This window comes from Ailuropoda melanoleuca, chromosome 6, assembly GCF_002007445.2.
Source record: "Ailuropoda melanoleuca isolate Jingjing chromosome 6, ASM200744v2, whole genome shotgun sequence".
Classification (NCBI taxonomy): Eukaryota; Metazoa; Chordata; class Mammalia; order Carnivora; family Ursidae; genus Ailuropoda; species Ailuropoda melanoleuca.
The window spans coordinates 43095915-43123563 of NC_048223.1; the positions used below are offsets into that span (position 1 = coordinate 43095915).

The 27649-nt window shown below is 37.0% G+C and overlaps 1 protein-coding gene across 1 annotated transcript in view; it reads left to right on the forward strand.

The window, feature by feature from the left end:
* The window catches only part of TOPAZ1 (testis and ovary specific PAZ domain containing 1), a 192580-nt gene that overhangs the window by 153453 nt on the left and 11478 nt on the right, over positions 1-27649 (forward strand). The window contains 4 exon segments of the mRNA XM_034663557.1: positions 2042-2108; positions 3089-3263; positions 3957-4057; positions 6583-6748. Of these exon segments, the coding sequence (XP_034519448.1) occupies positions 2042-2108; positions 3089-3263; positions 3957-4057; positions 6583-6748 (509 nt within the window).

Below are 27649 nucleotides of genomic sequence, written 5' to 3' on the forward strand. Positions count from 1 at the left end.
ATTTTAATTGTAGAGGCTTTAGTAAGTAGTATGTTTTAACATTTTGTTGGGACCTGCAAAACTTTTCAAAGTTTTTCTTGCTCTTCTTGCATATATGTTTTTACCACATGAACTTTAGTATCAACTCCCTAACCTCATATAGTAGCTTGTTGGTATTTTTACTGGAATTACATTAAATCTGTGAATTAACTTAGTAAGAACTAACATCTTTATAATACTGAATTCTATTAAAGAACATGAAATGTTTTTATATTTAAACTTATGTGTCTTTCAGGAGTGTTTTAGAATTTTCCTCCTATAAGTATTTAATCTTTGTTGCTATTGTAAATGGATTTTTCTGTATCGTTATGTGCTGTATTTCTTTATTTTTTGTATATATAAGGGGCATTTTTGTTTGTAAATTTTATATTCTGTTAATTTACTCAAAAGTCTTCATTGTTTGAGTTAGTTTCATCTTTGTGGGCATTTCCAGGTATACTATCATATCATTTGTGAGTAGAGATTGTTTTACTTCTTTACCATCGTTATGCCTGTAAGTAATTTGTCTCATCTAATTGCCTTGGCTCATACCTCTAGTACAGTTTTGAATAATAATGGATATAGTGGACATCCTTTCATTATTCCTGATCTTAGTGGAAATACCTCTAGAATTTTCTCATTAAATACAGTCATGGCCTTAGGACTATGGTATATATATTTAATCACTTTAAGGAAGTATCTCTCAGTTCCTATATTTGTAAGTGAATTGGTGTTGAATTTTATCAAAGCCTTTTTAATATCTATGGAAATAATCATGATTTTTTTCTCTTACATTTATTAATATGATACATAATACTGATGGATTTTTTAATATTGAAGTTACCTTATATTTGTGAAGTAAATACCACTTTGTCCTGGTGTGTCATTTTCTTAAGGTGGTCTTGGATTCTGTTTGTCAAAATTTTATAATTTTGTGGTAAAATTATCATCTTAACCATTTAATATAAACTTATAATATAAAACTTATCATCTTAATATAAAACTTATCATCTTAACCATTTTTAAGTGTACAGTTCAGTGGTATTAAATACATTCATATTGTGCAACCATCACAACCATCATCCCCATACTCTTCAATTTGAAAAACTGATTTGCTTTTTAATATTTTATCTAGCTTTTTGCATCACCATTATAAGTAACATTGTTTTATACTTTTCTTTCTTTATTCTGTCTTTATCAGTGTTATTTATGCTTGATTCATGAAAGGAATTAAGGAAGTTGTCCTTCCTTTTTAATGCTCCGGAATCATATAGAGAGCATTGGGACTAATTATCAAAATCGACCCCACAGTTGGCTGCTATACAGTACTGTTAGTTTAATGGCACCCTCTTCTTTCTCCTTTTTCTCTTGACCCAGTGGCCAAAGGCGGCTGCTTCTCATTTTTGTCTTTTTTCTTTCCCAGAATCTATGCATTTTATAGATTGTGTTCTTTAAGTCGCACAAACTTTTAAGTTCCTTCTGTGTGGTTTGTGTTTGAATCCACTCAGATTTTTTTTTTTTTTGGCATGTTCAAACTTAGTGTGGACTTAGTCTTTGTAGTAGTATATTTTTAATCAATGTTAGGTCCTGCCTGTTCAGTTTTCCACAGGTTTTTTTTGTATTGTTTGTGTTTTGGTCTGTTTCTGCTTATCACAAATCCTTGTTAGATCAGCAGGGTTAGAGTGTGAGCAGGAAGGATCAAGTGCTGGTGTTAATGTTTTTTCTGTCTTTATTCACAATAATTTTGAAGCTTTGGCACTCTCTGTCTTAAAGTTACCTTAAAGCTGAAGGTACTGTTTCATGTAGAATTTGGTTTTTCCTTCTTGTTGCCTATGGTTTGGGAGGAATAGTGTGAAGTAGTTATGTATGCATTTGCTATTTTCTTCAGCTCTTAAGAATTTTTATAGCATATTACTACATGCTTTTTTCCTAGTCTCTTAGGTATAAACTACAGAAGAAGTGGATTAGAGGCAATAGTGACTTTTGGAGGGTGAACATAATTAACCCTTTTCTATTGTTAAAGGTTACGGATGAGGCAATTTAAAAAGAACTGGAAATGTGATTTAGATTCAGCCTTGAAAGAAATAGAGGTAGGACACTTATTTTTTTAAATAAATTGCTGGGATCTCTGAGAACCAATAACAGCAAAGAAACTTTGAGTAGTGGGAAAATATTTTTAAATGCTCAAGAAAAAGAAGTCTAATATTTTTTAATACTTTGAAATGCAAGCAATTTCTAGAGTTATGGAGTATTCTAGAAAAAATTGTTCAGTTTCAAAATTAACATATTAAGGTATAATAATCTAAGGCTTATTAGCCTTTCATTCTTGTCACTGGACAGACTCGGTGCACAAGAAAGTTGGCTTTCTTGTCATAATCCATGGATGGCTGTAGTATGTGAAATGATAGCAGATAGCCAAGGTCAGTATGCCCTCTCCAGGCATTTGGAGTATAAGAAATAGAGAACTTTCAGGATGATTCTACTGTTTAGTTTTTAAAATCATTTTTGTACTCATATAGTAATTGTTGGTCTAGTCTTAATTAGTATTTATATCCTTGAAATAATTTTTTGTTGGTGTAGAAAACTATTTCTTTGTTTATAATAGAAAATAATGAGAAGATGGTAAGTTTACTGAAATTTACTCTGTAGTCCCTTTCATAGAAGAAATGTAATGCCCAAAATGATATTTGGGCCCCCAAATTATAAATGGGTAGTAAAATAATGTATTTCTGTAGAGACAGCTCAAATCATATAGCTAATCATCTGTTTTCCATAAAATCTATCTCCACTGTCTAGTTCAAGTTTGGGGGTGATATCACTCAGTACATTAGGAAAAGATTATTAAAACAACTGTATATTGCCATCTGGGACTTATAGCATAGTCAGAAACACAAATTGTACAATAGCAAGTATTGGTGGTATAACACTGTCAGTAAGTTTATAAGATCTACAGAGATTGTGTTAATAATTTCTATATATCTAATGCCTACATGTGCCTATTCCATTGTATGTTTTTATAAATAATGGCTTTCTTTCTTTTTTCTTGCTTCATTTCTAATAATTCTGATAGCAATGTAAAGAGAAAGGTGACTGGACCAAACTGGGAAATGTATACATTAACATAAAAATGGGCTGTGAAAACTTTGCAGATTTCCAGAGATTTTGTGCTTGTATTGCTGAAACACTAACAAAAAACTGTAAAGAAGAGAGGCCAGGTGTTCCATTTTGTGAATTTGCTGAAACAGGTAAAATGTCACCGGGTCTCAGTATTGTGTATATTAGGGTGGTGCAGTGTTTTAACAGGATTGAAAAGCTCTTACTATGTTCCATGTTGGGGATAAGTTAATATTGCAGATTTCAGATACTTCTCCTTCTCTTTATAAATCTTTTATCTTTTTATTATGTTAGATTATAATGATATAAGGTCAAGAATTGGTGTTTTAATACCTCAGGTTTCATATTCTTATTTGTCTTTTCATTCAGATTGGTAAAACTATTGGTAGCAAATTATACTGGAGGACTTGAATTTTTGAATCATTTAGGTTGTTACTACCTTCACTACTACAAGTCAACAAAATTCATATGTTTTTGAGACTTTTTTTTTTTTGGCATAAGCTCTTCACTGCTGTTTCTTATCAGAGGTCGGCAGACCTTTTCTGCAAAGGGCCATGAGTAAATCTTTTAGGCTTCACACAATCACATATGATCACACAATCACATAGTTTTCTTTTCCTTTCAAATAACCCTTTAAAAATAGGGGAACCATTCTTGGCTCACAAACTATACAAAAACAGGCTACAGACCAGATTTGTCCTGTAGGCTGTGGTTTGCCAACACCTGGTCTTTGTTCTAGTATCAATAATTTCATATTAATTTGCCTTTGCTGCCATTTTAAATGACTTTTTCACTTTTTTCCATATGCTTACTTTGTGTTGCAGTTAGCAAAGATCCACAAAATAGTGAAGTAGATAAAACTTTGCTGGGAAGAATCGGAATCAGTGCTATGTACTTCTATCACAAGCTACTACAGTGGTCCAAGGTATGTCATTAAATTTTTGCTTGGGCTTGGTACAGAGAGTGTTAATTTTAAATTTTTTGAAAGAATATAGTTAACCCTGCAAATTAGAAATTTGCTAATAATTGTTATAAGTGGCAAAATGAGTCCCAGACTAGTAAGTGAATTATTAGGTAGTGTATTAGGCAAGTAAAGGTAGTATAAAGGCAGTAGCATGAGATCAGCTACCCTGAAGATGTATCCGTAGTATGCTAAGTATCATATTTATTTGAAGCAACTTTCAATACAGAATTTTGCTACCTCTTAAGTATTGATAACATAATTTTGCAAAAGTCCAGATACCTTTTTTAGATGAATCCAGGGAACTCACAATTAACAGAACTTAAAAATCACCTCCTAGAATGCTCTGGAACACTATATAACAAATATCTTGATATCTACCTTTGAGGTTTAGCTCACCATAGAAGTGGTCTAGTTATTCTGAACCATACTGAACTGCCATTCTTTCGATTTCCCTGGAGTGGCAGGTGGTTATAGATTCAATAAAGTGAAATAAAGTAGAGGACAGGAAAATCTAAAATAGAAAGGAAGTGCTGAGGGATGAATGGAGCAGTTGAGAGTGTGGTCAATACTGAATCAGCTATTATAATGTATCTTTTGTTACTTCCTTCTTCTTATAAAAAGCTTATTTCATAACTGAATAGTTCAATGACATTTAAGTACATGGTCATTCATACATATACAAATTCATGGATTTTTTCAATTAAAAAAAAATAACAACAGCAGTAGAATCCTTATACATAAGGTCTCCAGTCTCCAAGGTCCTTAAGAGGTTAGCATTCACTGTGCGGTGGGCCTGGGATAGGCAGAATATACCTTTTTTTTTTTTATGGATCAAAGTTTTTTTTTAAATATTTTTTATTATATTATGTTAGTCACCATACAGTACATCCCTGGTTTTTGATGTAAAGTTCGATGATTCATTTAGTTGCATATAACACCCAATGCACTATGCAATACCTGCCCTCCCCACCACCCATCACCAGTCTATCCCATTCCCCCACCCCCCTCCCCTCTGAGGCCCTCAGTTTGTTTCTTATAGTCCATAGTCTCATGCTTCATTCCCCCTTCTGATTACCCCCCCCTTTCTTTATCCCTTTCTTCCCCTACCGATCTTCCTAGTTTTTATGTTCCATAGATGAAAGAAATCATATGATAATTGTCTCTCTCTGCTTGACTTATTTCACTTAGCATTATCTCCTCCAGTGCCATCCATGTTGCAGCAAATGTTGAGAAATCGTTCTTTCTGATAGCTGAGTAATATTCCATTGTATATATGGACCACAACTTCTTAATCCAGTCCTCTGTTGAAGGGCATCTTGGCTCCTTCCACGATTTAGCTACCTTGTCCCTGGTTTCACAGACTAGCTTAAGGTTCATTATACCATTAATTTCTTGGATATTTAATGCTTGAGAAGTTGAGGACTACATAACAAACTATTTTTGACAAAGATTGATTTTGCTGAAATTTTAGGGTATATTTTAATTTTACTTGTTATTATTCTCTTAAGAGGCTGGTGAGTTTGTGCCTGTATTTTAATTTAAAATTTTCACTATCTTATTTGGAATGAATATTTTATTTATTTTACTCAGTATGAATTTTTTTAGTGAAATCTATTCCTTTTGAACACAAGTAAAAGCATTGAAATTAAGCTAGAGCTATCTCCTTAAAAATGCATTCATTTCTATAATCAACTGACATCACAATATGCATCTGACTCAAATAATATGGAATATAATATAAAACAAGGATCCACAAACTAAGGGCCCAGTCTGACCCACAGCCCGTTTTTGTACATCTCAAGAGCTAAGAATGTTTTTTACACTTTTGAAGAGTTAGAAAATAAAAACAGCAACAACCAAAAAGAATGTGCAGCTGACCAAATGTGACCTGCAGAACCTAAGTGTTTACTGTCTGGCTAATTATAGAAGAAGTTTGCTGACCCCTTATATAAAATAATACTATATGTCTAATTTCTGATGTCCAAACTAGAGATAATCTTTATGTAGACTATGTGAAATAATTAGTCTGTTGAAAAAATCAATTTTCAGCCAGCAGTTTTATTCTTTTCCCCACTATCATTCTTTATGTAAATTTGGTAAGACAGTATCTTGATTTTCACTGTCTCTCCCTCTTGGCTCTTAGGATAATCAGCAGAAGTGCAAAAACGTGTAGTTAGTAGTTTTCCACATTAGGGTAAGAAATCCTTTTTCCAAATGAAATCTTTAGGGGAAGCACAAGTATAAAAACACTTGAAAAAGGGGGTCAGCAGGGTGAGGATAATATGAGGCAAAGCCCTGCTTCCTCCCCTTCCCTGTCCGTCTCTGTGGCTAAGCAGGAGGGGACTTAAGGAAAGAGTCTTTTTATAACCATCTGTCAGAAGGATGATTCAAATTGGGTAATTGACTTCTGTATAATTACTGATGTTATATCTCTGTGATACTCTAAATGAATGATACTCAATTAGTGTTCTTTATTTTTACTCTAGGGAAGGAAAGTCTTAGATAAACTATATGAATTAAAAATACATTTTACAAGTTTAAAAGGACTTACAGGGCCTGAGAAGCTAGCACCAAGATGTCAAATTGTGAATATTGCAGCAGAAATTTTTCTAAAAAGTGGAAGCCTAGATGGTGCCATTTGGGTATTGAGGGGTAAGTTATAATGTATGCAAGCATAACATAACTTGTTGTTATAAATTCTTGTGTGTGAAATTACCTTAAATTGATGTTGAATTGTGGGTGGTAATTTGGCCTAGTAAACCTTAGTGATCATGTAGGTAGGAAAGGTAGTTGTGTAAAATGGAAGGAGAAAGTTAACCTCACATTTTTTTTTTTTTAAAGATTGTATTTATTTCTTTGAGAGAAAGCATGAGCTGGGGGCGGGGGCAGTGGGGACAGGAAGAAGCAGGCTCCCTGCCAAGCAGGAAGCCAGATGCAGGACTCCATCCCAGGACCCTGGGATCAGGACCTGAGCTGAAGGCAGACGCTTAACTGACTGAGCCACCCAGGCACCCGAAAGTTAACCTCACTTTAAAGAAAAATTTGTATGACCTTTTATTGAAAACCTAGTTCTTACTTTGGCCCAGGAACCATACAAAAATGCTTTACCTGGATTATCTCCATTCATCCTCATGGAAACCCTATGAGTTTAGAATTAGTACAAGCCCCCCTCGCTTTTTTTAAATAAAAAATGTCAGAGACATCAAGCAACTTGCCCAAAATGATGTAACAAGTAAGAATTGGAGGCTGGATTCAAACCCAGATAGTCCAGCTTCAGAGCCCAGGCTTCAGCTGCTATCTGAGATAGGGAAATCCCTACTGTAATCTGCATAAACTCTTATCTTTGTACATGCAGGCAAACATGACTTCAAACCAAAACAAGTAAAGCTTACTTCCCTAGTAAGTCAATCCATCTAGCAGAAATTACAATGAAATTAAGCCAGCAGAAGCACTTCAGATTAGTTTGCTATGCGGTAAATAAAAATTTAGAGAACGCACTGGTAACACAGCATGCTATCTAATGGTAGCTCTGGCTACTTGAGCCATCAGGCAGACTTTATTTGATAAAATGGGATAACAATGGAGAAACCTCAAGAATCTCTGGGTTTAGGTGGGAAGATGGAATATATGCACAAACGAAGCAAATAGATAACCTTTACACTAACACACACACACATACCAGCATACATACATATTCATATGAATATTAACATTATTTATATGGAATTATTACATATATATAATACTTGGTATTTGCTCAGGGCTGAGAGTTTATGGAATACAGAGGTTGTAAGTGGACTTCAGGATCAGAAGCTTATTGGAAAAGTTTTACTTCAATTTAACAAACATAGCCAGTGAAGTTTGCTAAGTGAGGAAGAGTAACCAAAATACAAAAATAGAAATTAGCAAAATGTAAGCCAAGCATTCTTTGTTAGAAAGAAGAGATGTGGCAAGAAATGGAAGGGTTAAAATAGTTGGTAAAAATGAGCTTGGGGCACCACGTGACAGGAAACTTCAGCCTAAAATTTCTGGCAAAACTAGTCTTTTTCAAACTAGAGCCTAAAGGAGAGTTTGTGGGAGGGTATGGGATGGTCTATGGAGATTTTAAATTTTTATAATTTCAGTGATATCTTTAAAAATTGTATAAGTTACAAACATAGGATTCTCTTTTTCAGGGACCATTTCAATTGAAAGTCACTGTCATAAATAAAAATTTACTTCTTCAAAAGAAGGGCCCACAGAAGTATGCTGACTTCTTCCCAGAATTTTTTTTTTTCTTTTTGGTGCTTGAAAATCAGGGGTTTTTTGTTTTGTTTTGTTTTGTTTTTGCATTATTTTTATTTCTTATTATTTTTATTATGTTCAATTAGCCAGCATATAATACATCATTAGTTTTTTTAACTAATTAATTAATTTAAACTAATTTTAACTAATTTAACATCATTAGCATTCAGTGATTCATCAGTTGCGTATAACACCCAGTGCTCATCACAACACGTGCCCCCCTTAATACCCATCACCGGTTCCCCTTCCCCCCACCCCTCTCCCTTCTGTAAATTTGGTTTGGTGCCCTGATTCCAGAGTCTCTCCTGGTTTGTCTTCCTCTCTGATTTCTTCCCATTCAGTTTTCCCTCCCTTCCCATGTGGTCCTCCTCACTATTCCTTATGTTCCACATATGAGTGAAACCATATGATAATTGTCTTTCTCTGCTTGACTTATTTCACCTAACATAATCCCCTCCAGTTCCATCCATGTCGATGCAAATGTTAGGTATCCATCCTTTCTGATGGCTGAATAATATTCCATTGTATATATGAACCGCATCTTCTTTATCCATTCATCTGTTGAAGGGCATCTCGGCTCCTTCCACAGTTTTGCTATCGTGGACATTGCTGCTATGAACACTGGGGTACATGTGCCCTTTCTTTTCACTATGTCCATATCTTTGGGGTAAATACCCAGTAGTGCAATTGCTGGCTCATAGGGTAGCTCTATTTTTAATTTTTTGAGGAGCCTGCATACTGTTTTCCAGGGTGGCTGTACCAGCTTGCACTCCTACCAATAATGTAAGAGGATTCCCCTTTCTCCACATCTTTCCCAACACTTGTTGTTTCCTGTCTTATTAATTTTTGCCATTCTAACTTATGTAAGGTGGTATCTCATTGTGGTTTTCATTTATATTTCCCTGATGGCTAGTGATGTTGAACATTCTTTCATGTGTCTGTTAGCCATTTGTATGTCTTCTTTGGAGAAGTGTCTATTCATGTCTTCTGCCCATTTTTTGACTTGATTATTTGTTTCTTGGATGTTGAGTTTGAGAAGTTCTTTATAGATCTTGGATACCAGCCCTTTATCCATAATGTTATTTGCAGATATCTTCTCCCATTCCATGGATGCCGTCTTAGTTTTGTTGAATACTTCCTTTGCTGTGCAAAAGCTTTTTATCTTAATGAAGTCCCAGTAGTTCATTTTTGCTTTTGTTTCCCTTGCCTTTAGAGGCATGTCTTGAAAGAAGTCGCTGTGGCCAATGTCGAAAAGGTTACTGCCTGTGTTCTCCTCTAGGATTTTGATGGATTCCTGTCTCACGTTGAGGTCTTTCATCCATTTTCATTTTTTCTTTATGTATTGTGTAAGAGAATGTTCCAGTTCCCTTCTTCTACATGTGGCTGTCCAGTTTTTCCAGCACCATTTGTTGAAGAGACTGTCTTTTTTCCATTGGTTATTCTCTCCCGATTTGTTGAAGATTAGTTGACCGTAGAATCGAAGGTCCATTTCTGGGTCCTCTGTTCTATTCCATTGAACTATGTGTCTGTTTTTGTGCCGATACCATGCTGACTTGATGATCACGGCTTTGTAGTACAGCTTAAAGTCAGGCATTGTGATGCCCCCAGCTTTGGTCTTCTATTTCAACATTCCCTTGGTGATTTTGGGTCTTTTCTGGTTCCATACAAATTTTAGGATTGTTTGTTCCAGCTCTGTGAAGAACGTTGATGGTATTTTGATAGGGATCGCATTGAAAGTGTAGTTTGCTCTGGGCAGCATAGACGTTTTAACAATGTTTATTCTTCCAGTCCGTGAACATGGAATGTTTTTCCATCTCTTTGTGTGGTCTTCAATGTCTTTCACAAGTGTTCTGTAGTTTCTAGAGTATAGATCCTTTACCTGTTTGGTTAGGTTTATTCCAAGGTATCTTAAGGTTTTTGGTGCTATTGTAAATGGAATCAATTCCTTAATTTCTCTTTCTTCAGTCACGTTGTTAGTGTGTTAGTGTATAGAAATGCCATTGATACCTGTGCATTGATTTTGTATCCTGCTATGTTGCTGAATTGCTGTATGAGTTCTAATAATTTGGGGGTGGAGTCTTTTGGGTTTTCCACATAAAGTATCATGTCATCTGTGAGGAAGGAGAGTTTGACTTCTTCTTTGCCAAGTGGAATGTCTTTTATTTCTTTCATTTCTCAGCCTATTGCTGAGGCTAGGACTTCTAATACTATGTTGAACAAAAGTGGTGGAGTAGGCATTCCTGTCTTGTTCCTCACCTTAAGGGAAAAGCTCTGTTTTTCCACATTGAGAATGATATTCGCTGTGGGCTTTTCTTAGGTGGCTTTTATTATATTGAGGTATGTTCCCTCTATCCCTATATTTTGAAGAATTTTAATCAGGAAAGGATGATATATTTTGTCAAAGCCTTTTCTGCATCAATTGAGAGGATCGTATGGTTCTTGTCTCCTCTTTTGTTAATGTGATCTAGCACATTGATTGATTTCTGAATGCTGAGCCGCCCTTGCATCCCAGGAATAAATCCCACCTGATTGTGGTGAATAATCCTCTTAATGTACTGTTGGACCCTATTGGCTAGGACCTTGGCGAGTATTTTGGCATCCATATTCATCAGGGATATCGGTCTGTAATTCTCCTGTTTGATGGGGTCTTTGTCTGATTTTGGGATCAGGGTAATGCTGACCTTACAGAACGAGTTTGTAAGTTTTACTTCCATTTCTATTTTTTGGAATAGCTTCACTAGAATAGGTATGATTTCTTCTTCAAATGTTTGGTAGAATTCTCCCGGGAAGCCATTTGGCCCTGGACTCTTGTTTTTTGGGAGGTTTTTGATTACTGCTTCAATTTCCTTGCTGGTTATTGGTATGCTCAGATTGTCTGTTTCTTCCTGTTTCAGTCTTGGTAGTTTATAAGTGTCCAGGAATGCATCCATTTCTTCCAGATTGCCTAGTTTGTTGGCATATAGCTGCTGGTAATAAGTTCTAATAATTGTCTCTATTTCCTTGGTATTCGTCATGATTTCTCCCCTTTCATTCATGGTTTTATTAATTTGGGTCCTCTCTTTCTCTCTCTCTCTCTCTCTCTTTTTCTCTCTCTTTCTTTTGGCATTAGTCTGGCCAGAGGTTTATCAATCTTTTTAATTCTTTCAAAGAACCAGCTTCTAGTTTTGTTGATCTGTTCTACTTTTCTTCTAGTTTCTGTTTCATTGATTTCTGCTCTAATCCTTATTATTTCTCTTCTCCTGCTTGGTTTAGGCTTTATTTGCTGTTCTTTCTCCAGATCCTTTAGGTATAAAGTTAGCTTGTGCATTTGGGGTTTTCTAATTTTTTGAGAGAGGTTTGGATGGCTATGTACTTCCCTCTAAGGACTACCTTTGCAGTATCCCAAAGGTTCTAAATGATGTGTTTTCATTTTCATTGGTTTGCATGAATTCTTTAAGTTCCTCTTTAAATTCCCAATTGACCCATTCATTCTTTAGCAGGATGCTTTTTAACCTCCCAAGTGTTTGCATTCCTTCCAAATTTTCCCTTGTGGTTTTCCTTGCGGTTTCCTTGTGGTTCCAATTTCAGTGCATTGTGGTCTGAAAATATTCAGGGAATAATCTCAGTCTTTTGGTATCAGTTGACACCTTATTTGTGACCCAGTATGTGGTCTATTCTGGAGAAAGTTCCTTGTGCACTCGAGAAGAATGAGTATTCTGTTGTTTTAGGGTGGAATGTTCTGTATATACCTACAAAGTCCATCTGGTCCAATGTGTCTTTCAAAGCTCTTGTTTCTTTTTTATCTGCTTAAATGATCTATCTATTGCTATGAGTGGAGTGTTAAAGTCTCCTACTATTAATGTACTATTATCAATATGATTCTTTATTTTCGTTAACAGCTGGCTTATGTAATTGGCTGCTCTCATGGTGGGGGCATAAATATTTACAGTTGGTAGATTTTCTTGTTGGATAGACCCTTTGAGTAGATATAGTGTCTCTCTACATCTCTTACTACAGTCTTTGGTTTAAAATCTGATTTGTCTGATATGAGAATTGCTACCCCACCTTTCTTTTGAAGTCTGTCGGCATGATGAATGGTTCTCCACCCTCTCACTATCTTTTTTTTTTTAAAGATTTTATTTATTTATTTGACACAGAGACAGCCAGTGAGAGAGAGACAAACAGGGGGAGTGGGAGAGGAAGAAGCAGGCTCCCAGCAGAGGAGCCTGATGTGGGGCTTGATCCCAGAACGCCAGGATCACGTCCTGAGCTGAAGGCAGGGCTGACGCTTAACGACTGAGCCACCCAGGCGCCCCAACCACCCTCTCACTTTCAATCTGGAGGTGTCTTCAGGTTCAAAATGAGTCTCTTATAGACAGCATATGGATGGGTTCTACTTTTTTTATCCAATCTGAAATTTTGTGCCTTTTGATGGGAGCATTCAGCCTGTTCATGTTGAGAATAGCTATTGAAAGATACAATGTTAGTGCCATCATATTGCCTGTAAAGTCCCTATTTCTATAGATTGTCTGTAAATTTCTGGTCTATATTAGTCTTGGAGTCTTTCTTCTTTTATAGAATCCCCCTTAATATTTCTTTCAGGGCTGTCTTGGTGGTCACATATTCCTTCAGTTTCTGCTGGTCCTGTAAGCTCTTTCTCTCTCTGTCCATTCTGAATGACAGCCTTGTTGGATACAGTATTCTTGGCTGTATGTTCTTCTCATTTAGTACACTGACTATGTCTTGTCAGCCCTTTCTGGCTTGCCAGGTCTCTCTGGATAGGTCTGATGTTATTCTGATGTTCCTCCCTCCATAGGTAAGAAATCTCTTCCCCCTAGCTGCTCTTAGGGTAGCTTCCTTGGCTTTAAGATTTGCAGACTTCACTATTATATGTTGGGGTGTTGATCTGTTTTTATTGATTTTGGGATGGGTCCTCTCTGCCTCTTGGACACGAATGCTTGTTTCCTTCCCCAGATTAGGGAATTTATCAGCTATGATTGGCTCAAATATACCTTCTAGTCCTCTCTATCTGCCCCCTCGGGGATCCCAATAATTCTGACATTGGAATGTTTCATGGCGTTATTGACCTAAGTCTGTTCTCATGGGCTACTAGCTGCCTATCCCCTATCTTCCTCAGCTTCCTTCCTTTCTTTCAGCTTATCTTCTATGTCACTAATTCGTTCTTCTGCCTCATTTACCCTAGCTGTTAGAGTATCTAGTTTAGGCTGTATCTTATTCATAGCATTTTTAAGTTCAGCCTTATTAGATCTCATTTCTGCCCTTAGAGATTCTATATTGTCACTAATGCTTTTCTCAAGCCTAGCTACTGACTTCTTGATTGCTACCCTGAAGTCTATCTCTGACATCTTGCTTATATCCATATCCATTAGATCTGTGGCAGAGGACATTGTCTCTTGTTCTTTTCTTTGTTGGGAGTTCTTCCTCCTAGTCATTCTGTTGAGGGATGGTTGAGAGGATGTACAGAATCCAAAATATCAACCACTACGTAAGCAAAATGCACCTTAGAAAAAATCTGAAGTGGTCAAAAGCTACCACAGATATGCCACCAAAGCCAAGATTATCCAAAAAAATAAAAAAGAAAGAAAAGAGAAAAAAAGAGTTGGGGGGGAGGGTGATTATAATCTCTCAGGGTGGACACAGCAAGGTGATCTGCCCATTCCTGCTTGATTTTTGGTCTGTGCATTTGAAGACACTCCATCCCCAAATTGCAAAGAAATCAGAATTTACATGTATATCAAGATAAAACTGAATATATGAGAAATCGGCTAGTATGGGGCATAAATCTATAAAACATATATGTGGAAAAAAATAAAAAGTGACTTAAAAGCTTAGATTGGAAAATAAGAATCTATTCAAAACAGCATGGTTAAAAAAAAAGAAGAAAAGAAACTTAAAAAAAAATGTAAAATTTAGCCTGAAGTATAATTAAGTCGTGAAGGAACAACTGGAGCTCCCTATATTATTTTCCTGTGGTGCTGGAGTTTCACAGTCCTGTGGGAGATAAACTTATAATTCATCTGTTCTTCTAGTTTGTCTTCTGGGGGGGTGGCCTGCTGCTTACCTTCTCAGGCGTCTTTGCCTGGGTGGAGTTTCCCCATCCCTTGTCAGGGGCATGAATTTAATATGAGCTGGTTGGCTTCGGAGGTTTTTGTTCCCTGGTGTCTTTCCGCTTCTCTTTAGAGGGTCAGAGCAAACATGGCCATGCAGGAATCTCAGGCCCAGATCCCCAGTGTCGTGGTGTCCCCCCCACACCCACTCAACAGATCCTCCAGGTCAATCTGTCTCCACCTCTGCATGTACCAAACTCCACAGACTCATGCAGTTCGTGCACAGGGCACCTCTCCTGGGGGAGTCACAGGTACCCACAAGCGTCTTTGTGCCTTGTGCCTTCACCACTGCCTGCAGCTGTGGGCTTCACGTGTGCACCGTCTTTCACAGCTCTTAGGTCACTCTGGGTGCCGCCCCAGCATGTCTTCATGGGCCACACTGCCCTGAGAGCTGTCCCTGTCGTGGGTGCAAGCCATTCTATATCTCCCCTAGGATATTAGAGAGCCCACACCTTCTAGTCCTTTTCAGGGTGTGAGGCAGAGGGCAGCCTACTGGCTCGGCTTGTGGTTTATGGTACCTGGAGCTGAAAGTCCCCTCTGGGCTCGCTGACCATAACCAGTCTCCCTGCTCCAGTGCTTGGGCACTCTATTGGTTCAGGCTCCTCTGTTCTTTCTGAGTCTCCTGCAATCCTGAGACCATAATGATCCACCTAGAATTCTGCCCTTATCCGCCCCCCTGTGCCCTTTTCAGAATGGGGTGCCTCTCACTAGAGTAGATTTCCAAGGGTCCTGATTTTTTTGCTCTGGTGTTATATCACTTTCTGGTGGCTGGCTTATGGAGGCTCCCTCCTCCCTCCATTTATCTTCAGATATTTCCCCAAAAAATTCAAGGTTCCACACCTCCTACTTTGTGAAAAGTAGTCGTTTTTCTGCTTGTGGAGATCCAGATAAATCTTCTTACATCTCAGGTGGAATTTGTGTGTGTTAGAATGGTTTGATAGATATCCAGCTAAATTCAAGGGAGCAGATGAAACAAGGTCCCCTTCTCTGCTTCCGTCTTGCCCCCTTCCTCAGAATTGTTTTGTTTTTAAAAACATTCTGCAGTAAACAGACCATTCTTAAGAAAGGAAATACAAAGGTCTCTATCTCACTTGTAATATGTGAGAGTAATACTCATAGTAAGAGAAATACTTATTAAAAATGCAAAACACCTGTCAGACTAGCAATATAAGAGTCTAGTGATTTACTTTTCCTGAGAGTAAGAGAAACAGGCATTCACATACGTTGTCTTTAGGGGCTTTTTGGCTAAATATCTGTCAAAATTTAAGAGTGCATAATATTTCCTTTTATATATCATCTCTGTTCTTAGGAATTTCTTCTCCAAACACAACTATAAGGTATCCACAATTTTTTTTTTTTACCATCAACAGTGTTAAAGGATTCGTATAACGTAAATGTCCATTAAGAGAGGAGCAGTTGATTAACTGTGTGATCATCATATGTTGGAGTAGAATGAGGCAGATTTAGAGATACTCATTTGGAATGATCTCCGGGATCTATTGCAGAAAGGAATGTGCAGAACAGTATGCAAAGTAACAAAAATAAATAATATGGATACATACATATTTGCTTTTATATCCTTAAAATATTTGTAGAAGGATGCACAAGAACAAGTGACAGTGGTTGCTTCTGGGAAGAGGAATTGAGTGCTTGGAGGACAGGGATAAGTGGCAGATTAACTTTTTATGAATGTTTTTTCTGTATTTTTTCCTTTTGAAAAAATATACACTTATTACCTACTAAATTCTTTATAGAAGAGTTATATATTAGTCATGTTTGAGAAATGCAGAATATTTTACACATTTTAGTGACTGGCAGACTTTATGATGAGAAGAAATCTATTGTTTTGGGTTTTTAGGTTGACATTTAAAACTCTTTCTCAGCACTAGTAGCTTCTATCTTGGTAATTGAACAATAAATTCCTGCCTTCTCCCCTTAACAGCATAAAAAAAGAGCCTTTAGGAGGTGGAGTTAAGATGGCAGAGGAGTAGGGGTCCCCTTTTACAGCTGGTCCCCTGAGTCGAGCTGGATAGGTACCAGACCATTCTGAAAACCCACGGAATCAGCCTGAGATGCAGAAAGATACGTCTGGATCTCCACAAACAACATCTCCAGCACTAAATATTGAGGTACAAAGCAGGGAGCCATGAATCTGCGCACAGATATCAGAAGATAAATGGAAGGGGGAGGGAGCCAACGCGCTTGGGCGCTGGAAAATGGTAGCCACCTGCACTGGGGACCGGGCCGGACTCTCAGATGGCACCCGCAACAGAGCCGACTGAGACCGTGAGCCTGGGAACGCGCACGCATCCAAACTGAAAACCAGAGCTCTGGAGCACTCACTGGAACCGGACTGAGACCGGGAGCTCGGGAGCGCACTTGCGACCAGATTGAAAACCGGTGCTCCAGAGTGCGTGCAAACCACACTGAAGTGGAACTCGTGAGCGTGCATGGGGTCAGCTGGCCATGTTAGAAACACAAAGGACAGAGACATGCGGGCCCTGGAACTAAGGGCTGGGAGAGCGGCTGTGGGGCGCACAACCCAGGACGCTGCAGGGTTTATAGCAGCACCAATAAAAACAGAGTAAAAGAGGCCAGAAGAGCTCAATGGATAGCAGACTGTGATCTCTCTGTTCTGAGACAGAGGCTAGGATTCAGCCACTGCTGCTCTGACTCTCAGAAGAGGCACAGCAAACCGCCAGGGAAAGCTGCCAGAGAACAAAAGCCTGGAAAGACCAGCTCACATTGTGCCCATCGCCATCCCCCCTCCCAGGGGACAGGGAGACTCTACCCAAACAGGATTGCCTGAATATCAGCGTGGCAGGCCCCTCCCCCAGAAGGCAGGCTGAAGAATCAAGAAGCCCACATCCCTAAAGTCCCTATAAAACAAGTGCGCACTGCCTGGGTCCTGGTTAATAATTTGGGTTCTGGACAACCCCGCAAACTCTCCTCATCAGAATGGCGAGAAGGAGAAATCCCCCCCCAGCAAAGAAAAGACAATGAGTCTGTGGCCTCTGCCACAGAACTGATGGATATGGATATAACCAAATTATCAGAAATGGAGTTCAGAGTAACAATTGTCAAGATGATGTGTAGACTTGAAAAAATATAAACAAAAATAGTAATGAGAATATAGAATCTCTAAGGGCAGAAATGGGAGCAAATCTGGCAGAAATTAAAAATTCTATCAATCAAAAGCAGTCAAAACTACATGTTCTGATGGCCACGGTAAATGAGGCAGAAGAATGAATTAGTGAATTGGAGGATGGGATGGTAGAAGAGAAAGTGAAAACAGAAACATGGCTCAAAAAAATCCAATCTCAAGAATGTAGGTTATGGGAGATTACTGACTCAATGAAACGTTCCAGTGTCAGAATCATGGGCATCCCTGAGGGGGTGGAGAAAAACAAAGGTCTACAAGACATATTTGAACAAATTGTAGCTGAAAACTTCCCTAATCTAGCAAAGGAAACAAGCATTTGTGTCCAAGAGGCAGAGGGGACCCCTCCCAAGCTCAACCACGACAAACCTACGCCACGTCACATCATAGTGCAATTCGCAAATATTAGATCCAAGGGATCTAATTGAAAGTGGCCGGGGCAAAGAAATTTCTCACGTACCAAGGCAAAGGTATCAGAATTACGTCAGACCTGTCTACACAGACCTGGAATGAGAGAAAGGGTTGGCAGGGCATTTTTAAAGCTCTTTCAGAAAAAAACATGCAGCCAAGGATCCTTTATACAGCAAGGCTGTCATTCAGAATTGATGGGAAGACCTTCCAGAATCACCAGTCATTGACCAATTTCGTAACCACGAAACCAGCGCTACAGGAGATATTAAGGGGGGTTCTATAAAAGTAAAAAGGCCCCAAGAGTGATACAGAACAGAAAGTTACAATCTATAGAAACAAAGACTTTAGGGGTAACATGGCATCATTAAAATCATATCTCTCAATAATCAGTCTCAATGTAAATGGCCGAAATGCTCCCATAAAATGCCACAGGGTTGCAGATTGGATAAAAAGGCATGACCATTTGCTGTCTACAAGAGACTTATCTTGAACCTAAAGATACATCCAGACTGAAAGTGAAGGGATGGAAAACCATTTTTCATGCCAATGGACTGCAAAAGAAAGCTGGGGTAGCAATTCTCATATCAGACAGATTGGATTTAAACTAAAGAGTGTAGTGAGAGATACAGAAGGACACTATTATATTCTTAAACGATGTATCCAACAAGTGGATTTGACCATTATAAATATCTATGCCCCCAACAGTGGAGTAGCTGGATACACAAGCCAACTCTTAACCAGAATAAACAGACATATAAATAATAATACGTTAATAGTAGAGGACCTCAACACTCCACTCTCAGCAATAGACAGATCACCTAAGAAGAAAATCAACAAAGAAACACGAGCTTTGAATGCCATACTAGACCAGATGGACTTCATCGATATATACAGAACACTACACCCCAGAACAACAGAATACTCATTCTTTTCGAATGCACATGGAACGTTCTCTAGAATAGATCATATGCTGGGTCAGAAAATAGGTCTCAACCGGTACCATAAGACTGAGATTATTCCCTGCGTATTCTCAGACCACAATGCTTTGAAATTGGAACTCAACCACAAGGAAAAATTTGGAAGAAACTCAAACACTTGGAGACTAAGAACCATCCTGCTTGAGAATGACTCAATAAACCAGGAAATCAATAATCAGTTTAAACAATTTATGGAGACCAAGGAGAATGAAAACACAGTGGTCCAAAACCTATGGGACATTGCAAAAGCAGTCCTAAGGGGAAAATATATAGCCATCCAAGCCTCACTCAAAAGAATAGAAAAATCTAAAATGTAGTTTTTATATTCTCACCTCAAGAAACTGGAACAGCAACAGAGGGACAGGCCTAACCCACTGACAAGGAAGGAGTTGACCAAGATTAGAGCAGAAATNGAATGAAAACACAGTGGTCCAAAACCTATGGGACATTGCAAAAGCAGTCCTAAGGGGAAAATATATAGCCATCCAAGCCTCACTCAAAAGAATAGAAAAATCTAAAATGTAGTTTTTATATTCTCACCTCAAGAAGCTGGAACAGCAACAGAAGAACAGGCCTAATCCATGCACAAGAAAGCAGTTGATCAAGATTAGAGCAGAGATCAATGAATTAGATTCCAGGAGTACAGTAGAGCAGATCAACAGAACTAGAAGCTGGTTCTTTGAAAGAACAAATAAAATTGACAGACCACTGGCAAAACTTGTCCAAAAACAAAGAGAAAGGACTGAGATTATTAAAATTATGANATAGGGAAAGGACCCAAATTTTAAAAATTATGAATGAAAGGGGAGAGGCCACAACACTAATGACATAGGAAGGATCATTATAAACTTTTATCAACAGCTTTATGCTAATAAATTAAGCAACCTGGAAGAAATGGATGCCTTCCTGGACACCTATAAACTACTAAGACTAAAGCAGGAAGAAATTGATTTTTTATAATAATAATTTTTTATTATGTTAGTCACCACACAGTATATCGTTAGTTTTTGATATAGTGTTCCATGATTCATTGTTTGCGTACAACACCCAGTGCACCATGCAATACGTGCCCTCCTTAATACCCATCACTGGCCTCTCCCAGTCCCCCATCCCCTCCCCTCTGAAGCCCTGAGTTTATTTCCCAGAGTCCATAATCTCTCATGCTTCTATTTACCCACCCCCTTTCTTCCCTTTCTTCTCCTACTGATCTTCCTACTTCCTGGGAAACAAACTGAGGGCTTCAGAGGGGAGGGGGGTGGGGGAACCTGATAGACTGATGATGGGTATTAAGGAGGGCACGTATTGCATGGAGCACTGGGTGTTATACGCAAGTAATGAATCATGGAACTTTACATCAAAAACTATGGATGTACTGTATTGACTAACATAACATAATAAAAAAAATATTATTAAAAGAAGAGCCTTAAAACCATAATTGATATGATTGTTTGGAAGCTGAAGAATAAGTGTCTTCACTCTTAAAAAATTCTTCCATTTCTGGAGAAGCTGCCCTTGAACTTTAAAGTTTATTGTCTGTGGGCTATTCATTGCCTCCACATTTATGGTTTCTCATGGATGAGTGCTGAGAGGGCTGTCATAGGCATTAGAGAAGCTCTGGGGCAAAAAATGAGGGAAGGTCACCATGCACATGAGTGCAGGCACTATTAGCCTGAAGCAGCTCAAAACGTGCATGGAATTGTTCACCAGAGCAATGGCTGGAGTTAGAGGTGAGGACAAGAGTGTGGGAGTTGGTATACCAGAGGTCTCCTATACTATACCAGAAGTCTCACTGTGGATGTATTCCCCTGGCTCCTTCCATGCTTGTTTCTTTCACTCTTTCTAAGATTAAAACTCCTGTGGGGTGGTGCACAAGAGTGAGATCTAAGCTAATAACTCCATCTCTGAAAGCTCCATTGAGTAGGAGGCCTGAGATGCCAATATAAAACCTGGTTCTGGACTAGGGAATATAATACTCTGCAAAACCACAAGACTCAGAAGAATTGACATCGTAGGTGGGAGAAGAACCATAATGAATGTCTACTCAAGATGAATCTGAAAGCAGAAGTTACAAAGTATGTGATCAAAACAATTATCAAGGATTGCCTACAAACTCAATGAACAGAAGAATGTATTCCTAAGAAATTCTAAGTATTAGAGCCATCTTCTAATAAGTAGTTTAATGATATAGGTTAAATCCTCAAAACAATAAAGGAAGACACCATAGTCATAAAGAAAAAAACCCAAGAAATATGAAATAAAAATAGGTAGGTATGAACCAAGAACAGAAGGATTTGAGGGGGAGATGTCTTTTCAAAATGACCTTTTTTTTAATGAAGAAAAAAAGTTTATTGTCTTAATGTAAGTAACACATATTAATTATCAAGAATAAGAAAAGGTAGATAAAAACTGATAATAGAAATTCCTTATTCAGGGGCGCCTGGGTGGCACAGTCATTAAGCATCTGCCTTTGGCTCAGGGCGTGATCCCGGCGTTCTGGGATCGAGCCCCACATCAGGCTCCTCCGCTATGAGCCTGCTTCTTCTTCTCCCACTCCCCCTGCTTGTGTTCCCTCTCTCACTGGCTGTCTCTATCTCTATCAAATAAATAAATAAAATCTTTAAAAAAAAAGAAATTTCTTATTCATGTCCACCCAGAAATGACTGTTAACCGCTTTAATGTTACTATACATAACTCTTTTTGTACCTCACAATTTTTTTTCAGGAAACAGTCTTTCTATGGACATCTTTCTGTGAAAAGGAATATTCTTCTACAACATCATTTACTGGGATGCATGGTTTTCTATCTTATGAAGTAACATATATATTTATATAAATATACATATATAAATATTTCTGTGGATCCACTTTTCTTGGTCTAGCTTGTTTTCAGATGTCTATGAAAAACAATAATCCCTGCTAAACAGCCCCATTAATATTACATCCTTAGGATAATACTGGTGGAATTGCTGGGTTAAAGAATAAGGATAAAGGATAAAGCTTTTTGGTAAAATATAGGTAAATTTGCCCTTCTTCCCATTCAGATTTGCATCAAGTTAGAAAGCCTCCCTTTGTGAGAAAATCCTGGAGAACCATTACATAGGTATCTCTTCTATACACACATTGTTCTTTTAAGGAGTCACAAGTGTATATAAACAGTCCAAGTGTTAGTACCCAATATTATGGCTTTAGTTATCAGACAATCTGGTGCATTCCGGGTATACAAACCCTAATTTGGCTATTAGTACTTTCTATTCCAGGTCTTATCTGTGCAAGTGGAATACAAAAGTACCCTACACCTTTAGAAAGATTATAGTAATCATAGTCTTACCAGTGTGTGAAGATGCATGTTATGAAACACCCTCACCAATATTATTTTTCTTATCTCTTTGCTAGTTTGATAGGGAAAAAGTGATAGTTACTTCTTTACTTTGCATTTAATTGCTTATTAGAAAATTTAACTCGCCTTTTTTTTTCCATTTGTACTTACTTTTTTGTGAATTACTAGTTCGTGTTCTTAGTCTGTTTTCAGATTTTAGTCTTTCTCTTCATTATTGATTTAATAATGTGAGTATTCGCTATATACCAAAGCATTGTGCTAAGTGTGTTACTTGTGTCATCTCATTTAATCAACACTAACCCCATGAGGTAGGTGAAGGTATCCCAAGATGAAGACACTGAGGTTCAGGGTAGATCACACAACAAATAAGTATGAGGCACGAATTCCGATCCAGGTCTATCTGATTGCAAAGTCCATATTTTTAAGCCTTATACCAGTACTGTTATTTCTGTAGTCTTTCTTCTAAATGGACTCTATAAAATTGCAGGTAGAGCCGAAGCACAAACCACACAAACAGACCTGGATCTAACTTAGTCAGCCACTTGAGGAAAATGGTGATTCCGATCTTGTTTTTATAAATCCAAGACAGTGGTTCTCAAAGCTGACCATCAGAATACCCTGGAAGATTGTTAAAACACAGATTGCTTGGCCCATTCCCAGATTTTCTGATTCATTAAGTCTGGGATGGGTCCTGAGAATTTGCATCTTGTACAAGTTCTCAGATGTTGCTGATGCTGCTGCTGGCGTGGGGACTTCCCTTTGAAGACCACTACCCTACAGCTCTCTCACATGGGGACTTCTCAGACCTCCCCTTATGTTCCTAAACCACACTTCTTCAAGTCATTCCCTTAGTTTGTTAACCAGTGCTATAAGTATTACCATTTTTATTATGCATTACTTAATGGATTTTCTTCCTTTAACTATCTTTACAACTTCCTAGGGAGGAAATGTATGGAGGAGTTTTTGTTTTAGATTTTTTTCCTAGTTTTGTTGAGATATAATTGACATACACTACTGTGTAAGTTTAAGGAGTATTGCTTAATGACATATATATTGTGAATCGATTGGTACAGTAAGTTTAGCTCATATCCATCATCTCATATAGATACAAAAAAAAGGAAAAAAATGTATTTTTTTCCCTTGATGAGAACTCTTAGGATCTACTCTCAACAACTTTCCTGTATGTCATGCAGTTAACTATAGTCACCATGTTGTATATTATATCCCCAGTATTATAATTGGAAGTTTGTGCCTTTTGACCACCTTCATTCATTTCCCTACCCCCACCCTCTGGTAACCACCAATATGATCTCTTTTTCTAGGTGTGTGTGTGTGTGTGTGTTAAAGATTTTATTTATTTATGTGAAAGAGAGTGCACAAGCAGAGGGAGGGGCAGAGGGAGAGAGAAAGGGACAACCAGACTCCCCACTGAACAGGGAGCCTGATGTCGGGCTCGATCTCAGGTCCCTGGGATCACGACCTGAGCTAAAGGCAGATGCTTAACCTACTGAGCCACCCAGGAAGCCCTAGGAGTTTTTGTTTTTTTAAGAATCCACATATGAGATCATACAGTATTTGTCTTTCTCTTTGTCATTTATTTCACTTAGCATAATGCTCTCAAGGTCCATCTCTACTGTGGTAGGCTGCAGTTGTTTAAAGCGTGTGTGTGTGTGTGTTTCTTTTGGTTGGTTTGTTTAGAAGAATGTTAATCTTTTTGTAGTAGGAAATTTAGCATACAGGTTAGCCTGAATACCTAGACTAGTGACTGTCACTGCAGTGTTAATGTAAGCATATAAACAATGTTAGTATTTAAGAAAAACTGTTTCATCTCATTTTAAATCAGTGGATGGTTCTGTTCAGCACAATGTTGTATTAGGCCAGGCCATTTTCTTCAGTCTCTGTTTTCATATAACTGTTTCACTTATATCTACCTATGTAGGCATAGCCACTATTTAGGTCATTAACCCTCTTTCCCAAATTATTTTAATCAAATGTGAGCACTGGTCATTTTCAGTGATGGAATATTAGATTTTTGTTAATTTCTTCTTTGTACTTTTCTGTTTTGCTTTAATTTTTTATAGTGATCATTTATATTTTAAAAATAATTATTTTTTTAAAGATTGATTTATTTTAGAGAGTGTGCATGAGTCGGCAGGGATAGAGGGAGAAGGAGAGAGAGAAATCTCAAGCAGACTCCCTGCTGAGCATGGAGTCCAACATGGGGCTTGATCCCAGGACTCTGAGATAATGATCTGAGCTGAAATCAAGAGTTGGATGCTTAACTGACTGAGCCACCTAGGTGCCCCAAAATATAAACATTATTTTAAAAGTAAATCAGTTAGCTTGGTCTCATCCTAAACAATGATAGATTTCATCTATGAAATCCTCAGTTTAATCTGGTTTTTATACTAATGTGCTGTTTTATTTTTATAATTTTTGTAGTACACAAATGAATTCTTTAAAATTATAATGTAACCTAAAAATCAGTTAAGTAGTTACCATCAGTGATGCATATATATCACACTTAGGAAATACCAAACTGTAAATTATGCCCCTTAATATTATGATAGTTCTATCTTAATAATATTCATTATTATTAATAATATAGTTTTTTGGTAATCTCACTGACTAGCCTTAATTAATATTAAAGATAGTAGTCCTTGATCTGTTGGATATTTGCAAATATTTTTCTTAGCTTTTCATTTTGCTTTAACTTTATTTTTGCATTTTTGTTTTTCTTCTTTTGCCCACCTTTTTTTCTACTTAAACATAAACTGCTTTTTATCTTGTTAGTATTCTTTTTTTGTATAACTTTTTATTTTTTTAATATTCTTTTTTTTAGTATAGCTGACACACAATTTTACATTAGTTTCAAGTGTACAACATAGTGACTCAACATCTTTATACATCGTGTTCATGTTCACTATAAGCGTAGCTAGCATCTGTCACCATATAATGCTATTAGAATACCTTTGACTATATTCCCTCTGCTATACCTTTTCATACCCATGACTTATTCATGCCATAACTAGAAGTCTGTATCTCCCACTCTCCTTCACATATTTTGTCCATTCCCTCCCTACCACAAACAGTTTATTCTCAGTATTTATGGGTCTGTTTCTGCTTTTTAAATTGTTATTAATTTTTTTGTATCATGCTTTAGGCAGTCCTTAGGTATCTCAAAATTATATATTTACCCTATGTTTTTCAGAATTTTTGGTTCATTACCAGTTTTAAATTTGGATATGAGGTAGGAATGTAATTTTATTTCCCCAAAACGTCCCAACTCACCCTTTACTCAGTTATTTGAAATGCCACTTTTATCATATATTAGACTCTTGCATTTGCTTAGGTCTGTTTCTGTACTAGCTTTCTCTACCAGGCATCTCTGTTTCTGCGGTAGCCGCAAACTTTTTTTAGTTAATGTAGCTTTAGGATATGTGATAATATCTATTTCGGCAAGATCATTTTCACTTCTCCTCCAAAACTATTTTACATTCTCAAGTGCTTATTCTTTTGGATGAATTCCAGAGTTTATTGAGTCAGTTTTTCATACAGTGCTATAGGAAATTTGTTGGGATTATACTAAAGGGAGAAAGGTATCTTTAGATATTCCTTATGGTATATGCAGTATTCACTATGGTAAAGGATAGTTATTTGGTAATCTCACTGACTAGCCTGGAAATTCATTCACTGCAGACCATCTTAATAGTCCTCATATTCTTAGTACCCTATATTCAAAATCTTGCATGAGTAATTACTGAATATGCATGTGTTAGAAAGTAAATAGATAAAGAATTGATATTATAGAAAATTTGCTTGCACTTTGACTCTGAGATTTTTCAAATAGAAAATATTCCCAACTGTGGAACAGAGAAAAACATGATTAATGCAATGAGAACTTGTATCACCATAAAACTAGTATTTACACGAGTAAACTGGTTTTTATTTTTGAAAATTTAATACTCATAAGAGTTCTTATAAAATTTTCATAACAGTGATAGAGTTGTGAATGTGGTGGATTAGTTAAAAGCTATTAATTTCCAAATGACTTCCCAATTACCAGTCTCAGTTAACCTTGGTACATAAAATGGCCAACTTACTCAGATTCTTTAAGATAGCTACACAATTTGGTAAGATTTTGAAATTAATCTCTTAAAATACCATCTATTCTTTCAAAAAATGGGACCATTATTCTACCTTATTAATTTAAAAGCGAGTACTAAGTAAAGAAGAGCAATGCAGTTGTTACGAGAAAGGCCACATAGTCTACGTTTTATAAATAGGACCTATCTACCACATACATCTTAACAAAAAATAATTGAATTTACTTGATAAAAATAAAATTCAGTTTATAAGGTATGGTGATTTAGTGTTTTACTTTTGGGAATTATGAGGAAAAATGGGGATTATGTTTAACAGATGATTTATGTAGTCTTTCAGAAGATAATAAGTTCATTTAAATTTCTCTGTATAGTAAAATTTAAGCAAATTTGGGAGTAAATTAATGAAAGTATCTGTTTAAACGAGCTAATAGTCATAAAGCACCAATATTTGTAAAACATTGCCTATCACATTACTATAAGGGAAGTCAAGCAATCAATCAAGTGGGCCCTAGTAATTTGGAAACGAGCTCCTGTTTTAAAGTTATGCTGTGTAATTAAGGTTTTATTTTGGCATTGTGTACATGAATTGCCAAATCTTTCTTTAGTACTTTTTGTATTCACTGTGCTGGGAAGGCCACAAAAGAAAAAGAATACATGACTCCTGCACTTAGTCCAGTTAAAAAAGAACAGGGAAATGTGATTTGAGTGTTATGTAACAATGTTTCATTTATGTGTCTTGCGTATGATGATGGAGGGAATTAGGTAAATGATAAAATATTGATATATCTAATATTTTAGCACCTCAGTGTTCTGTATTACAGCCTCCTATTGCTTTTAATGTACAAATCAGGGCAGAAATTAAGGAACTTCAGCATTATAGGTAATATTCTCTTTTTTTAAGCTGAATGAAGGGTACATAAAACTTTATTATGTTTTTATAACTTACATTAGATATTCTTATGTACATATAAAATATTTTATAATAAAAATTGTTTAAGAAATTGAGGGGGAAAGCTGTTCTCCAAAATACCTAAACTAATTAAATTATATATTTTTTTAAGATTTTATTTATATTTTTTATTTTTAAAAGATTTATTTATTTATTTTAGAGAGAGAGAGCATGAGTGTGGGAAGGGGCAGAGGGGGAGAGAAACTTTATCATACTCCACACT